The 16,244-nt window shown below is 38.3% G+C and overlaps 1 protein-coding gene across 2 annotated transcripts in view; it reads left to right on the plus strand.

The window, feature by feature from the left end:
• The window catches only part of RNF144A (ring finger protein 144A), a 63,395-nt gene that overhangs the window by 30,621 nt on the left and 16,530 nt on the right, over window positions 1-16,244 (plus strand). The window contains exons 3-4 of one of the 2 annotated variants that reach the window (XM_040058359.2): window positions 3,103-3,305; window positions 4,365-4,510. In XM_040058359.2, the coding sequence (XP_039914293.1) occupies window positions 4,376-4,510 (135 nt within the window). In that variant the 5' untranslated portion in view covers window positions 3,103-3,305; window positions 4,365-4,375. The remainder of the gene's footprint in view (window positions 1-3,102; window positions 3,306-4,364; window positions 4,511-16,244) is intronic. The other variant, XM_040058357.2, reaches the window with a different exon arrangement.

Consider the following 16,244-nt stretch of genomic DNA (forward strand, 5'->3'; position numbering starts at 1 on the left):
ATTGTATACTTTTTAAATCTATAAATACATATACACAATAGTAAAACCGTACTATAGCAGATGTCTGGTTTCATCTAGTAGCCTGTATTACTTTAATTAGAGTTATTTTGATAAAGAAGGACAAGAAGATTGAGATGAAATTTTAAATCCCATTTAAGTCTCTTCCTTTGATTTTTTTAAAAGAGCTGCTTTTCATCATGTCAATAAATTCAGATTAGGTTAACTCCTTGAGGCAGATTATTTAAGTGTACCTGATTAACAATCTGACTGGTAGAAGTGGGGACTGAACCCCTTAATTTAGAAATTAAACTCATCCCTGACCTAAAGCTGAAATTGAGATTCTGCTGAAATCTGTTTTGAGTCTTCCTTGGTAGAAAAAAACCCCACTGGCTAGTGTGCTGAATATGACTTCTATTTAATCCTATTTTCTAGTCACTCTTCTCACATAGGCGGTCATGTATCCTAAGTGTGGACAATGCAATTGCAGTTTAAATGTACAATGCTGTGAAATACTTGACTGGCATGCAATAGAAAAAATATTTTTTTTTATGATTTCTTGAATGACTTGTATGTAAGAAAGTTACATTATTTCCTGCTTTCATAGAAGTTTTCACAGTATTTCTGCTTCACTGTTTTCTGCAACTCTGAGGCCTCAAAAGAATTGTTCTATTCTTGACTTACTAGAGGTCATCAGCCACTTGTTCTCACTAGAAAATGTAGTCTGTGTAGGTGGACCAAGAACTGAGGGATTGCTGTTCAGAAATACAATTCATGTTTGCTTAATTCATTAGCTGTTCTTCAGAAATAATGAATGTTTCCTTTTCATTCCATACACATCTCTGGGAATGCCTAAGAGTCACGTTCATATATTAATGTGTTATTACAGTAAGAAGACTTCAGCCACTTCTCTCTATGCAGATGTTCCCTTTCAGTGTGGACATGCACATGACTGAAGAATTAAACAGTCATTAGTCAGGTTGTTAATTATTTATGACAAGACTGCTCTGAACAAACTCTCACTAAAGCTATTTCCATTTTGCTTTGGGATGCTGTTCCAGAAAATCATGTGGTGTCTTACAATGTATCTTACAAATTCAATATCACCAGATATGGACCACAGTCAGCAAAAATAAGTAAATGAGACTGACCTTGACTGCAGTAGAACTGGGAGTCTGAACGGATGACCAACTTCTCTTCTGATTTTCTGTGCCTCTGATTTGGTGTATCTGCTGTCAATATTGATGTTTGGACTGAGTTTGGCAAGCAACACAATCTCCAGTGAACTATGTATTTGGTACCTTCACTAGCTGTATTTCTTGGGACTGCCTAGTAAATAGCCAAACCATGGAGCGAAATTTTCCACTGGCTGTATGTGCAACTAGTGCTGTCATTCAGCACAGTGACACACCAAGATGTTTTTCAATATCTTCTAGATGTATCTCCTAGATATATCCTCTAGAAATCCTTCTAGTTACTTTGTCTTTCTTGCAGTTACTTACCATTCTCCCTGAAGTATTGCACATAGAAAGCATGAGAATACAATCTGAAGCTGTAAGAGGCCACAGTTGTAAAACAGTAGGATTTGTAATCTGGTTTTGACAGATGTTTTTTACTTTTCTCTTACAAGTTTGTTGTTTGGTTTTATGACTTTTTTTTTTTTTTAAGTGTCAGGATGTAAACACAGAAGCTTATTATTTAGCTGCAGCAGTGTGCTGGATGATCATGAAACAAGACCTAGTCCATGCTTTGAAAAGCTTCATTCTCTGTTCCTTTACACGGGTACCCAGGAGAGATGATCCAGTAGGGTGTGGAGGCTTTTTGTACAAGCTTTTTTAGGCTAGGTGGCAAATTTCTTGGTCCTTGCTTTAACGGCACCAGTGACATTGTGTCCTCCTCTTGCCCTATATTGAATGTAAAAATTTTTTGTTAAAAGAAGATGTTTAGCAAGGAGGGGAGAGCAAGAATGGCTCAGCTATCATTTGAGGCTGAATTCAGAGTTTGCTCAGTTATCACCATGGCTAAATTCAGCATCAATTACATGCCAGCTGTATGGGCCAGCTAATTTCTGCTAGACTGTTCAAAGCCAGCTTGAAAGGCATTTTAATTTGAGTCTTGCTTTGCAGAAGACAAAGAGGAGAAATAGTTCCCAGCGAGGTGTTATTGCAGTATAGTTGTTCTGCAAAAGTGGAATTACCACAGTGATGCCAGTGAGCCTCTGTTGAATATCCTAGAAAACAAGGCTAAGCCTTGGGGCTGAAAGTTTGATATTTTCCCTTTGTTGTCACTTATTGACCCACACTGAATATATATAGATATATGTATGTATGTATGTATGTATGTATGTATTTATTTATTTATTTCCTGAATTGAACTATGTCATTTATTTGGTGAGCTTTAGTCTGAATTGTCTCAGATTCTACATCTTAGCCATAAAATTTGCTACAGTTTTGGTCTGCCTGATGTATGTAAGTGCATCCTTAACATAAATCTGTCCTCCTCTGTTCACTCCCTGGTTTCATCTACTTGAAACCATAAGTATCAGATATGCAATAAACTAGGCAGGACAAGCAAATAAGTAATAGCAGTCAGTTCAGATGTTTGGTCACTACTTCTCAAATACCTTATGAATCTGTCTGTCAATGTCAGATATACCAAAGTTTGGAAGAAGAAAATTGGTTTTGCTAGTAATTTGCATGAAACAAAATTGGTGAAGTGGTGAAGTAAAGAAGCAGCCTTGTAGTCTTAGAAATCCTGGGTTTTGTTCATATCACCATGTCGGACTTTCATGTTGAAGTCTCTGAAAAGACTGCACAGCACAAGTTGTATTTTCTGAGGTGCAGCCATTATTCATGTGGTGTTCTGTGGGGCTTTTCCATCTGTTTCCTTTGAAACAGTGTGAAGTTTGTATGGGGGCTTTGAGAGGAAGTGCTCTAGAGCAGCCCTGGAAATGGGGTTGCGCCACCTTTATTCTCTCCTCCCTTTTTGTCCCTGTTGACTGCACTAGGAAAAAATCTTTTGGTGGTACTTAAGTACATCATAAAAAGCATCTTCTAATGAGTTGGACTGAATGGGAGGGCTGACAAAAACTTCACTTTCTTTCAGCAATGTTAGGGACCTTGGTGGAGTCATGCTCACAATTAATTGAATATCAGAGACTTGGGACTTCAAAGAAATGCATGTGAAGTCTGCATGTGATTTCTTGGGGGACAAAAGGAGAAAAAAAATTTAAAAAAAGGAAACAAAACCCGAAGAAACTGTAAACATGATTTGAATGATTTGAGAACGTAACTGCTGGTGTGACTACGGTAAGGAACCACCCAATTTTGGGAAAGAAGGCATGATAATGTGAACTTCGCAGCACCTCGGGATGTGAATTTTCTATGCCTGGAAGGTCAATGTCACAGTGATAAAACATTGCTAGTAAATATGTTGGTAAGATTTGATGTATTCCATAAGTTACTTTGGAGGTTTTGGGGGTGGGGGGGGGGGGGGTGTTTTGTTTTTCTTCATGTAATATTCATAAATTAGCTTTCTTCTTTGTGGGAATACATTTCTTATGTGCAAGGTTTTCTTTTTGCTTAGTGAGTTGATAGCACACCATCTGGGCCCTGAAGCCTAGGATAAAGATGCTCTACATGATCCTATCCTATCACTGTTTTGAGGGTGATATATAGGTTATTATAGCCACTTCTTATAGCTCACTTTGTGGTCTTATTTGCCCCAGTTTGTTGTTGCTACAAGAAAGTTGTGCTCTCAGCATATCAAAAGGGTTGGAGGAAAATGCAGGCTAAATGCAGTGTACTCAAAATATTTATTTTTCTTGCTAAAATTAAGAGCAAAGTGATTGATCTGTCATGCTCCTGGGAACAAAAGTATCTGGCTCTGTGAGCTGAAATATCATGCTGGAAAAGGGCGTAAGAAGTGCCTGGCTTATGAAAGACTTTTTGAGTCTTGCCTGGGTAGCTGAGGTTAAGGAATGTCATGAGTAAATTTTAATGTTGGCGAGAGAAAGCTTGTAACTAGTGATGAAAATCACAGGAACTGGAAACAAGATTTTTGCATTTGTAATGTGCTACAAAAGCCTGTGACCTAAGGGTGTTTCTGCTTGTCTTCATATGTTTAGTGTATTATGTGTGGGGTCATTTTCCCTTCTGCTTTCTGTATGCAAGTTCTATCTGGCAGGTGATATAAAAGGGAATGCAAGTACTGGCACTGTCAATTTAACTATTGTTGGTTAGTTAGGTCGTTGGGAAAAACAAACACAACAAGCAATAGCTGACAATGTGATTTCCAATGGCAGAAATGTACTGAGTATCAATATAAGGAAATAATGGAGTCTCTTTACTTTTTGTGATGTTCTTCAGACTGCTCTGCAATGACTACAGCAAGATACAGGCCTACCTGGGACTTGGTTCTTGACCCATTAGTGTCCTGTAAGCTCTGCCTTGGTGAATACCCCGTGGAGCAGATGACAACAATAGCACAATGCCAATGCATCTTCTGTACCCTGGTGAGTATGTGTTCTTTATTAGACATAAAAATACAAGACTATGTTTAATTGCAGAAATAGTGTGTTTCTGCTGGGTGTGACTCACCCTGAAGTATTTACCTTACGGTGGAAATAAATACTGTTGCTGTGTACTTGACACAAAAGCTAGGAAGTAAACCTTTGTTTTCCTGTAATAAAAAGAAAATAAATTATTCAGCACTTCAATATACTGTATAGTTATCACCTTACCAAGTTTATTCACACTTTCTCTTTTATCTCTCAATGGCTTGGATCTGGGGGTGGTTTTGGGGCCCCTTATATACCTTATAAAAACATCTTCTCATGAGTTGGACTGAATGGGAGGGCTGAAAAAATCTTTAAGAAATGTTAGGGACCTTGGTGGAGTCATGCCCACAATTACTTGAATATCAAAGACTATTGGGGGTGGTTCTATGATTGATTTCTTGTTGGGTGCTGAGGTGTTTGTGGTTTGATTGGTTTTTTTCCCAGTTGGGTTTTTGAACTTTTTCTTTTTTTAAACATTAGAACAGAATAGTGTCTTTCAGTTGAAAGGGATCACTTCAACAAAATGCCTAGTCCAACTGCCTAGTCATGTCATGGCTCAAATCAAAAGCGTAGGCATTTTGTCCAAAAACCTCATAAACGCTGCTCTAGGAAGCTGGTTCCAATGTTTGGTCAGCCTCTCTGTAAAGAAATGCTTCCTTATGTCCAGTCTGAACCTTCCCTGGTGCAGCTTTGAACCATTCCCATGTGTCTTGCCAATGGATACTAGGGAGAAGAGCTCAGCAGCTCCCTTTCTACATTCCTTCCTCAAGAAGCTTTAGAGAGCAGTGAGGTCACCCCTCAATCTCATTCTCTCCAAATTAGACAAACCTAAGGTTCTCTGCCACTCCCTACAGGACACTCCTTCCAGCCCTTTCACTAGCTTTGTTGTCCTCTGGAGATGCCTCCAAAGACCTCCACATCCATCCTTAAATGGTGGGGCCCAGAACTCCACTCAGTGCTGAAGGTGAGGCTGCACCAACTCTGAACACAGCAGGACAATCACCTCTTTTGACCAGCTGGTGATGCTGGGTTTGGTGATCCCAGGATGAGCTTTGCCCGGTTGGCTGCTGGGCACTGCTGACTCACATGGAGCCTGCTGTCACCCAGCACCCCAGATCCCCTTCTCCTCTCCAGCCACTCCCCTCCTAATTCATACTTGTGCCTGGTGTTAACTCTATCCCAGGTGCAGAATCTGGTAATTCAAGGTGTTAAAATTTAACTTGTTAAATTTCATTAATCATTTCCCTGCTCCAATTTATCTAGATCTCTCTGCAAGGCATTTTGCCCCTCAACAGAATCAGCAGCAGTTCCCAGTTTTGTATCATCATCACACATGCTAATGGTTATTTTGATTCTTGGCTCCAAACAGTCGATAAACATATTGAACACAACTGACACTAGACCTGAGCTCTGAGGAACAGTGCTGGTGACTGCTTGCCAAACAAATGCAGTCTCATTCACTACAACCCTTGGAGCCCAGTTTTTCACTCAGAGCTCATCTCACAGCTGGACAGCTTGTGCGGAAGGGTGCTGAGAGGGACAGTATCAAAAGCCTTGCTAAAAATCAGAGAAACTACATCCACTGCCTAATCCTTAATTCCAGAAAGGTAACCTTGTCATAGGTTATCAATTTAGTTAAACAGTCTCTCTTTTTCATCCCATGTTGATGGCACCTGATGATAGCATTGTTCTTTAAATGCCTTTTAGTAATACCCAGCATAGCCATGCACACACTTGTAACTACAAAAGTATTTAATGTATTACAGATTTTAAGTTCATGGATTCATAACAGGTTTCTATTACCATATTGTACAAATGCTTACTGAGAATAACAAGAATCTTGTCAGTTTAATACTAAACACTGGGGAGCATGTATAGTATTTGACAAATAACCTCATCATCACAATTAATGGATATTGCTAGTTTAGGAACAGGAAACTACTAGTCATTTTTCATGCCTAATACTGAATTTAAATTAAAATTTTAGTTCATTAAATTTTTCAATGGGTGCAATTACACCAAAAACCTTGTAATGATGGTTCACCAGATGAAAAATTGGAGTATTATGAGTAAGAATATAACTTTTGGGATACACAATGCTCAGACTTTAATTTCACAAGACTTAATGATATAGTATTATAGACTCAGACATGGCATTGGGTGACTTTTTTTTTTTTCATTTTGCAAGTCCTTTCCAGCAAAGTTTTTTTGGTGTTTTTAATATTTAAGATCAAGGGTTTTATTTTATTTTATTTTTCTTCTTGGAAATACTACCATTTTTTAAATAGTAGATTTCATTTTTCCTGATGGTTATTAAAGATATAGGAGGCAGCCAATGGAACAGGTAGATCTACTGCAAAAGAAATGCTTGCTCAAGTGTGCAAAAGCACATAAAATACTAGGTTTCGTGAAAAAGAGTAATAGGCTTCGTGAAAACTGTTCTCTTCTGTTCTAGTACTTACAGCTCAGTGGCATGTTTCTCCCTGGTGCTTGAATGCAGAGAATATTTAAATGTCAGTTTTCAGTAATATTTCCTTGGCAGCAGAAATACTGGGTTACCAAATACATTTTTTTTATCTTCACCTTGTTCCTTCTGATGTTTACTGCCATCTCTGATCTTCTGTTTTTTGGTTAGAATGTGGTTGCTGACTCTTATGCTGGTTTGAAGATATAACCAGTTACAGACACCAGATATGTGACCTTTACTGATAAGCTGTTCTAGCAGCTGATATAGTAATCTGACTTGTGACATGGAATTTGTGTTTTGAACTCCGTTCAGGTGGAATCATCAGCCACTTTTCACTGCTTGCATTTGATTGTCTTGAATAGTTTATTCAGCTTTCTCCTGTTTACAAGAAGCTTTTGTAGTTTGTCTGCCTCTTTTTTACCAGTTATAAGCTTTATACAGTGACATTTGAGTGCCCTGAAAAAATTATTTATCCTAAAGCTTTCCCATGAATTAAAAGGTAGTTACTACCCTTGCTTTCCTTGATGATGGTGAGAGAAGTATTAAGAATCAATCCCAATAAATCTGTAAACCTGTTACAGCCCAGGCCTTCATCTGAAACCCAAGGTCTCCATCTCTACCTTTGGGCCAGCTTGAAGGTTGATAAGTTGCTGAAGAAAATACTCCCATGAGTCTGACAAGATTGTTTGGCCTATTGACAGTCATTAGGGAAGAGTGTGATAGATGTACACAGAATCTTCCACTGGTGTTCTTTCAGAAAAGATTTCCAGAAACACCGGGGACACTGCATATGAATTGTGCTTTTGTAAACAATCAAAATGAGTAGCCTTTTTACTCAAGATTTTGCATGAAGTCTGTGTACAGTAGGTGTAGCTCATCTCTGCTTTGTTCTTGTTTGACCAATATGTAGTTTTGTTCAAACTTCTTTTTTGTAAATGAACAGAGATAACTGATGGTCTTTCCAGGAATATGAGCAAAAAGAAAAAGGAATGTCCATGTAAGTGTGAGGACTACTTTTGCTACAGCTTTTACCACTAGCTCTAGCCCTTCTGTTTAAATCACAGCAAGCAGAAACAACATGAATGTGTATTACAAAGAGATCTTTCAAGTGCAGTACTACTGATATGTTGGCAGCATTTGGATCAGCATACAGGTCTCTCAATCCTATATTTCTGTCTGCAAGTCTTGACTGTTTATGATCATAGAAATGCTGTAGTAAAGATACCATGAAGGATTGTCTCTTCCTGACACTTGTACAGTAGCACAGCATTTCTATTCAGAAAGATAGAATGGGGACACTGTTTCCACTTGCTTTCTGGCAGAGCTCTGCATGGATTAAATAGAGCAGACTGCCACTCCTCTGCTGATAAGACCCAGGCACTACAATTTCCCATAGTATTATTTTGCCAATTAGTACAATACTGCATTATTGTTTTTATCATTGTGATCATTAATGCCCAGAGAATGCTGTGAGCTCTCAAGTTCTGTATATCTCATCCATTAAGAATGTTATAAGAATGCATTTTCTCTAGTACCTCAAGCAAATCCATTGTTGGATTGCTTGAGGTACCAGAGAAACAAAAGTTTAAAGAATAGAGAGAAAAACAAGATACCTACTGTTAGCTTTTTGATTGTTTTTCTGGGTATTATCAAGGAGCAAACCAGCATCTGTCTTCTTTGAAACATGTTAACAGTAGGAACAATCTTAAGTGTTCTTGTGTAATTTTGGACCAAAACACCTAAATATCTTTTTGTTAAAATTTTCCCCACTTATATAGCACACAGTACATAGCTAATTATCTTAAATTTTAAGATAGTCACTTAGAGTTGCTTGCCTCAGAAGAAGTAATTGATTTTGCATGTTTTCTTCAGAAAGCTTTACACTTAGAGAACGAAAAAGAAAGTAAAGAAGAGAACAACACTCTTTTCTTTAATTATTTTGGTATCATTTGCTGCACTAAATTTTTTCACTTACTACTTAGCCTTTGCTTTTTTTAAGGGGATTATGGGAGATAAGAAGGGAGCAATTTTATCCAATTCATGTCTGAAATTCTGATTTTGTAATCTGTGATGAAATTCACCTGCATCTTAATGGGCAGGATGTTTCTTTGATGTGTTACCAATTGTATATGTGCTGAAGTTGCAACACGTTTTTTTGCAGTTGATATGCTTGTATGGAAGTCAAGCAGTTAGTTGCTTGAATGTTTTCTGGTTCAGGCTTTACATGTACATCTGTGTACATAAACACTGTATAACTTATCTATGTGTGTGTTATATAGATATATGTGTCAATGTGTTCCAAGTGCAGTGAGGCCTCTGTTACTCAAGACAGGCTAAGCTCCTTTTGACTTCAGATTATTCAGTTCCCTTAATGCTGTTAGGCACTACTGATCATTCTGGTACCAATGGATTCATTGCTTACTTTTCTCAAAGTTAAAATAAAAGTCTGTCACAAAGGCAGTCCAAGCAAGCAAATGTCTAGAAGAAATATGAAACAGGATAGAAAACTTGTCTTTGATGAAAAATTTTGGTTACTTCTCTGTAGTCTACCTTGTTACTGATCGAAGGAGAAACTGTAGTCAGGTATATGAAATAGAGGGTCACCAATAGTTAGAAAATAACAAAACTAAGCTTTTTGCTTCATATTTGTACTTTTCTTTTTGGTCAGATATGCACATGTGGATCAACTTTGGTGTTTGAAACTAACACTGCTTCATAGATTTTGCCTCTAAGCTCTAGCTTAAGCAGTTGAGCCAGCTGACTAATCTTACCTGGACTTTTAGGTGTCCCCCTAAGTTTTTTTTTATTCTATCCCAAGTAGTTTGACAGTAGGATGGTGACAGAATTCTGTTATCACTAGCCTTTTTAAAATAGGATTACTGGATTTGCCTAATCATGACTTGTTATATAGATCTGCTTAATTCTAATCATTCTGCTATTTGAGCTTCCTTATAGGCTGGTGATCAGCAAGGCAAATATTTTCCTGCCTATAACTGGTATCAGGCACGTTTTTGGTTTTGTTTTTTTTTTTTTTTCCCCTGTTGCCACATTTGACCAGAAGTGCATGGAGCCTGAAGAACAGAAAAACAAGTGATTTACTTAGTGTTAACCCTCACTCCAAATGAGGCAGAGGCAGCATCAGCCTCTCCTTCCCCCAGGGCAAGGCAGACACCAAGAGCAGTGTGGATGGAAAGGGGTGGCCTTGGCTGCCTTCCTGACCGTGTAGTTTGTCTCTGCTTGCCAAAAGAAGCCTACCTTGGCAGGGCAGCACTGTGCTGACACCAGGCTGTTCCTCACCTCTGCCAAAGGAGATGCCGTACTCGCTTGGAGACAGGAGAGAGGGACACCTCTTTGCTTGTGAGGTTCAAGGTCCTTCTTAGGAGCTGTAATGTTTGCCTGTTTCCCACCACCAAAGCTTAGAGCTTGCTGCTTGAGCTCCCATACCCCAGCCTTAGGAGAGAACTGACACTAATCTTGACACATGATGTGTCAGTAGAGGCTTCATGGTTAGAGGTCACTGTGTGTGTGCGCATAGCAGTTCACATGGCTGCTGCAAGTCTTGGTCTTATAGTTGGTCGGATGCCAGAACTCCCTGCTTTAATAAGCAGGAACCACAGAACTCTGGGTGAAAACTCAACTTGATCCAGAGCCTTCAGCTCTTCTCTACTGTGTAATGTCACTAAATAAGGTTAATGTTATCTGTCTTCATCAGGGTATTGGGAAAACTAGCTCATTTTGATTTGTGTAGGGTTTTGCACGTGAAAAGGGAAAGCCCTTAGTTTGCTGCAGGTGTGTTTTCCTCCCAGAGTTGCTATTTTGGTTCTGAAATAGAATAAACTTTTCTCAAGCTGATTTTTTTTTTGTGGTGTTTTGGCCTTCTGAATATTTGATTTTCATCCCACATATGTTAGCATTTGAAAATATATTTATTTTTGTAAAGTCTACTCTGCGTGTTTTTACCAATTGCAGCCCTAAATAGGTGAGAACAAAAAGTTTATGTGAGGTAATGGAGGGATAAAAATCCATAATAAGAAAAAGTTTACATGTACATCCACTTGAAATACCTATTCAAAGATGAAGAGGTATCACAAAGTATTATCCTTGTCTCATTTGGCCATTTTCTGCTGTCTACTGCTTTGATTGATTCCTCTGAAGAAAAATTGTTCAACTTCTATAAATTTTATAGTACACAGCCATAAATAAGTGTGTATATAAAAAAACCCAAGCCCACCACTTCAAATGGTGCTATAAGTCTGTGTTGCCTTTTCTTTCTCTTTCAAGATACTCAGCTGGAAAAAGGCACTTGTTTTTCCAGTACTTTTAGTTCTGGATACTTGGTCTTGCTTGTGGTTTCTGCAGCCATTGATTGCTGTGTCTCTAAGGCTGTTTGCCATGTCCTGACATTTCTCAAGCTGAAATAGTCATCAGGGCTCTTCTTTCTGCATTTTTGATAATACATTTCTTCTTGCCTTATTTCATCATTTATTGACTGATGGCCTGATGGTGCTGTTCCCTGTACTCAAACTGGCACAGACTCATATGGAGGATTTGGAGGCTAAACTTAGAGGAGTGGTGCTCCTCATCCCTGATATGAACATCTTGTCTGTGCATTGTTGTTTGCATTCGTTAAGAAGCATGTACCAGGGACTGCTTGGGTGATGGTTGGGTTGTACTGTCAGAAGGCATTTGGACAGAGATAGAACCAACACAGCAAATTCTGCTCTGCTGTCCATAGGATGAATTAACAACCACGGCTGCACTAAGTACAGCAGCATTTGCAATGGGTGGGTGCCTGCTCCTGCCAGGATGCAGCCAGTCCCCCTAGTACGGTTACCACAGCTGCTGGGAGCGCAAGGACTCTTGGGCAACAATGATTTTCTACAGCTTGGGGAAAAAATGCTCAGATGGTTTGTCCTCAAACATGGAAACACATGGGTTGTGTTTATCTTTCCCAGCCCTCATCCTGTTTGGCCATCATCCACAGGCAAGATGATGCGGTTGCATTTAGACTGACAATATAGTCCATAACAGGGCTACAGAACAGCTGATGGAGTCTTTAAACATTGACAGCATGGTGGGGGAAAAGAGACATTTGCTCTTGACAATTTCCAACAACAACAAAAAAATCTTAAAAATAGGTCGAGTTTTGTGAAGATAGAGACAGAAAACCTGTCAAAAAGAGGTCTGAATTGCTTGCCACTTTGGGTAAAACATTGTTATCAGCTGTGATGCTATCTATCTCTGGTTCTGGCCAAAGTTTCTCTCTCAGTGTGTTGTTCTTGTTTACAGCATAAGGCTCTAGATATTTCCCTGTTTTGGAGCTCTGGAGTGCCTTGCAGTGCTTGTCTTGGTGTCAAGGGTTGGTATGTCTGTGTAGCAGAATTTTTGTCTCTGTAGCAAAACTAAGGATGTAAAGGATAAACATGCAAGACAGTTTCTATTACTGCTTTCAGATTTTAAGTGCTGCATGTCAAGATAAGTGATTTTTTTCTTCCTGTGATTTGTTCTTAGGATGATAAATTAGTATTAATAAAAAATTGAGTTCTAATAGTAAAGATTTCTTTGCAAGTAGATAATTCTTTCTGAAAGGATGTCTATAGAAGTGGAAATTATTTAATTTCAAAGTATTACCACAAACATTAAACATTTCTGCTGTATATCTGTCTCAGATCTAGGTGATTTGTTAAGTTGAATATAGCTCATGCTTGGGGTTGTGGTCACTATAGCTGACAGTTTATCTAGTAAAAAAAAAAAAAAATCACTCCCATAGTCATGCATATGCCTCAAACAGATCTGTGATTAAGTGTGCATAGATATTTTCCAGTAAGTCACTTGTCAGCTAGGTAGGATTAGGGTGATATTAAAAAGCTAGATTGTAGATCTACTGTAGTGAATTGGGCACACTGGAACAGCAGTGCAAGAGTGGTTCCAAGTTGAGCCTGTTATTAAAAAATTATAGATTTGAGGCAGGATTATAACTACTTTACACAAAAAGTCATGTACTAAATTTGAAAGAAGCTTAAAACCTCTCTGAGGAACCTACCATTCTTTTTCTATTCTTGTACATGTTTTCTTGAATGCTGTAAGTACACCATGGTAGTTTCTCAGAAAGTAGTTTTCTTTTTCTATAAAACACTAACTTTAAAATAATATTGCTCTTATGACTGGAGTGTTGGAATGGAAGGATACAGGCTCTTTAGGAAGGACAGGCAGAAGAAATGAAGCAGAGGTGTCACCCTATATGTCAGTAATGAGCAGGAGGATGACTTGGGGATGATCAAAAGCTTATGGGTCAGGATGAAGGGAGGGCAGGGACAGGTAACTTTGATGGGATTTGTTGCTACAGGGGGTCCAATCAGGAGGCTGTACAAGAAAATTGGAGGAACTTTAGTTATAAAGGCATGTAGTGATTGGACGAGTGGGAATGGCTTCAAACTGTTTAGATACTAGGATGGAATTCTTTACTATGATGGTGGTGAGGCCCTGGACAGGTTGCCCAGAGAAGTTGTGAATGCCCCATCCCTGGAAGTGTTCAAGGCCAATTTGGATAGAGCTCTGAGCAACCTGTTCTAGTAGAAAGTGTCCCTGCTATGGCAAAAGAGTTGGAGCTGGATGATCTTTAAGATCTGTCCCAACCTAAGCCATTCTGTGATTTGTCCTATTACCGGATAAGCTATTCCTGTTGCTTTAAGAAGGATGCACCAAAATATTTTAAAAGAGTAGCATATGGTAGTTATATATGGCTACAACAATCTCTTTCAGGAATAGGGAAGTCTCCAACCTTGTTGTGTCACTCTTTCTTCAGAGAACACTCCAGATGCAGGCTGCTTGTTTTAGGGGAGTTTTTCTTATTGAAATTGTTCAGGTTCGTCTAAATAGAAAATATTTTTAGAAAATAACATTCAGGTAAAAGCCCTCTACCAGAGCGAATTTGCTGTTTGGACAAAATGAAAGGGAGCTATTATTCCAAGAGCATTAATCTTCACGTGAGACATAGACACTCAGATTTTTTTGTAGTGAAATAAATTCACTCAGTCTCACACAGGCTGTCTCCCCCTGCCCCAGTGAGTATTGCACACTGCATCACTGTACTGTTCTAATCTGAAGCTAAAATAGGACATTACATCATGTTACCTGAAAGATTGACAGGCTGTTTTTCTGCGAGTATAAATTCTACATATTCACCAGACTGACTGCAGAATTGCCTTAGGGGAATTAGCACAGAGCACTAGAATAACCTTGGTATTGCACTTATGGAAGGAAAAGATATCACCTTCTTAGAATTCATTTTAAAGCAATGTAAAGAAAAATTCCCGGTATGCAGAGCATAAAAATACTATGAAATACTACCAAATGTAGTTGATACTGTAGTAGTTTTGGTCATCTCTATAGCCCCATCACATGCATTTTGAGCTTTGGCTTAGTATCCTGTTAGCATAAAAGCAACCTGTAGACAAAACTGTAGATTTTTAGCTATAAGACATGAAAGAAGTGCTTCTCACTCAATATCCTTTCATATTCTTCATCCAGAAGAATCTTCTAATCCCAGAATGTAATGCCCAGAGTAGTCTTTGCATGAACCTACTCTGATGTCACTTGGAACATGGATCACAAAATACCAAACAGCTTTTTCTGAGTCTTCATGTGCTTGAATGCAACTTTATGTAATTATATATGTGTGTGTAATTATGTGTTTATATTTTTAGATGTTCATCTAGTCCTGGTAAGCAGATGATATAGAATTTGAGACTGGCAATTTAGTCTACATGTTAATAATTAACCTATTTGAAAACATTTTCAGCTTGGGCTTTAAAAAATCTCCCTTGTTGAAAAGCATGTCAGCCCTTCCTTGTGTTTCTGAAGTGCGGTGTCAACTCCTAGTGATTGTCCGCCCAAAGTGCAGGGTTATCTTGAAGGTTAACATTTGGGCACAATAGCAACTGCCTTTGCCTACCTTCAATATTTATTGCTACTAAATGCATTGTAAAAAACTAATTCCCTTTCTTTCTTCAAACTCAGTAAAATGCTAGATTTCTTCTTTTTATTTCCCCCTGCTTTCAATTTTATCAGTGCATGTGGTTTGGTTTTTTAAAAATTGTTTTCCAATACCAGCATGTGATGATTCTGCATGTAGTGCACACTTCATTTGGTGATGGCTGTGGCCTAGTGCCAGCACTAAAATACATTTGATGTTCTAAGAAATAAATCAAGTGATGTGGTGATGATATACATGGCTCTTGTCATGTGTTTTTGGCCTTTCCAAATCCATGGACTTATTTAAAAATTTCCTATATGATTTGGTACTTGCATCTGCAGCGTTAGTATAATCAGAACTTATCACTGGTTAAGAAAATAATGCAGCATAATCATTTGTCTGCCTAACTCAAATAAAAGGTGGCATCTTGAAAAACCATTTCTTGTTTGCTGCAGTAGTAGCAATAACATGTTCTTAAAAATAAATTTATAACTTTCTCAAAGTAACTCCAAGTGTTTTTAATTACTTGCATTTTGTATTGTAAAATGACCTCAGGCACCAAGTGAACACATTTTTTCTGTCAAAATAGGTGGTAGATAAGTGTTGGGGGGCAACACCATGTAAACAGTGAAAGTCAAGATTCCTTTTTTGGAATTATGATGGGGTTTATTTGAGGTTTGATGTCAGGAGAAATAAATCAAAGCACCAACATTAGAAGTAAGCATGATTATTCCTGGAATTCTTTTAAGAGAAGAGGACAAACCAAAAATTTTGCTGTGGTCTGTGCAGGTTTGTTTAGAGCTAAATGCAGCAGAGCAAGATTATGTGTTATGGTTTTGAAATTAGGCAAAAAAATAGCATTTTGATTCCTGTATAGGGTATGTTGATCTTTATAACATTAAACAAAAAGATATGCAGCTCTAAAGCCATGGCACATCACTGGTCACTGTACATACCTTTCTGTGTGGCACAAACCATGATGTATTGAAGTTAGAAGTACGACACATCTTTCCGAGCTTTAAATACTGTGCTTGGCAGCTTCAGAAAGGAAGTCATCCCTTTATTAGTCATCTGTCTCTGAGGCAACAGAAAAAAAGTGTTCCCAATTTATATAGGCTTATAGTAAAACTGTTGCTGAATTGGGCTCTCAGTTGATCTTTGTGAGGGAATGGATCTGGGCCAAAATGCCTAAAAATGGATGTGCTCTGCTCTTTGTCATGGGGACAGTAAATGCCTGTAGGATTCAT

Source organism: Hirundo rustica, chromosome 3 (genome assembly GCF_015227805.2).
Source record: "Hirundo rustica isolate bHirRus1 chromosome 3, bHirRus1.pri.v3, whole genome shotgun sequence".
Taxonomy (NCBI): Eukaryota; Metazoa; Chordata; class Aves; order Passeriformes; family Hirundinidae; genus Hirundo; species Hirundo rustica.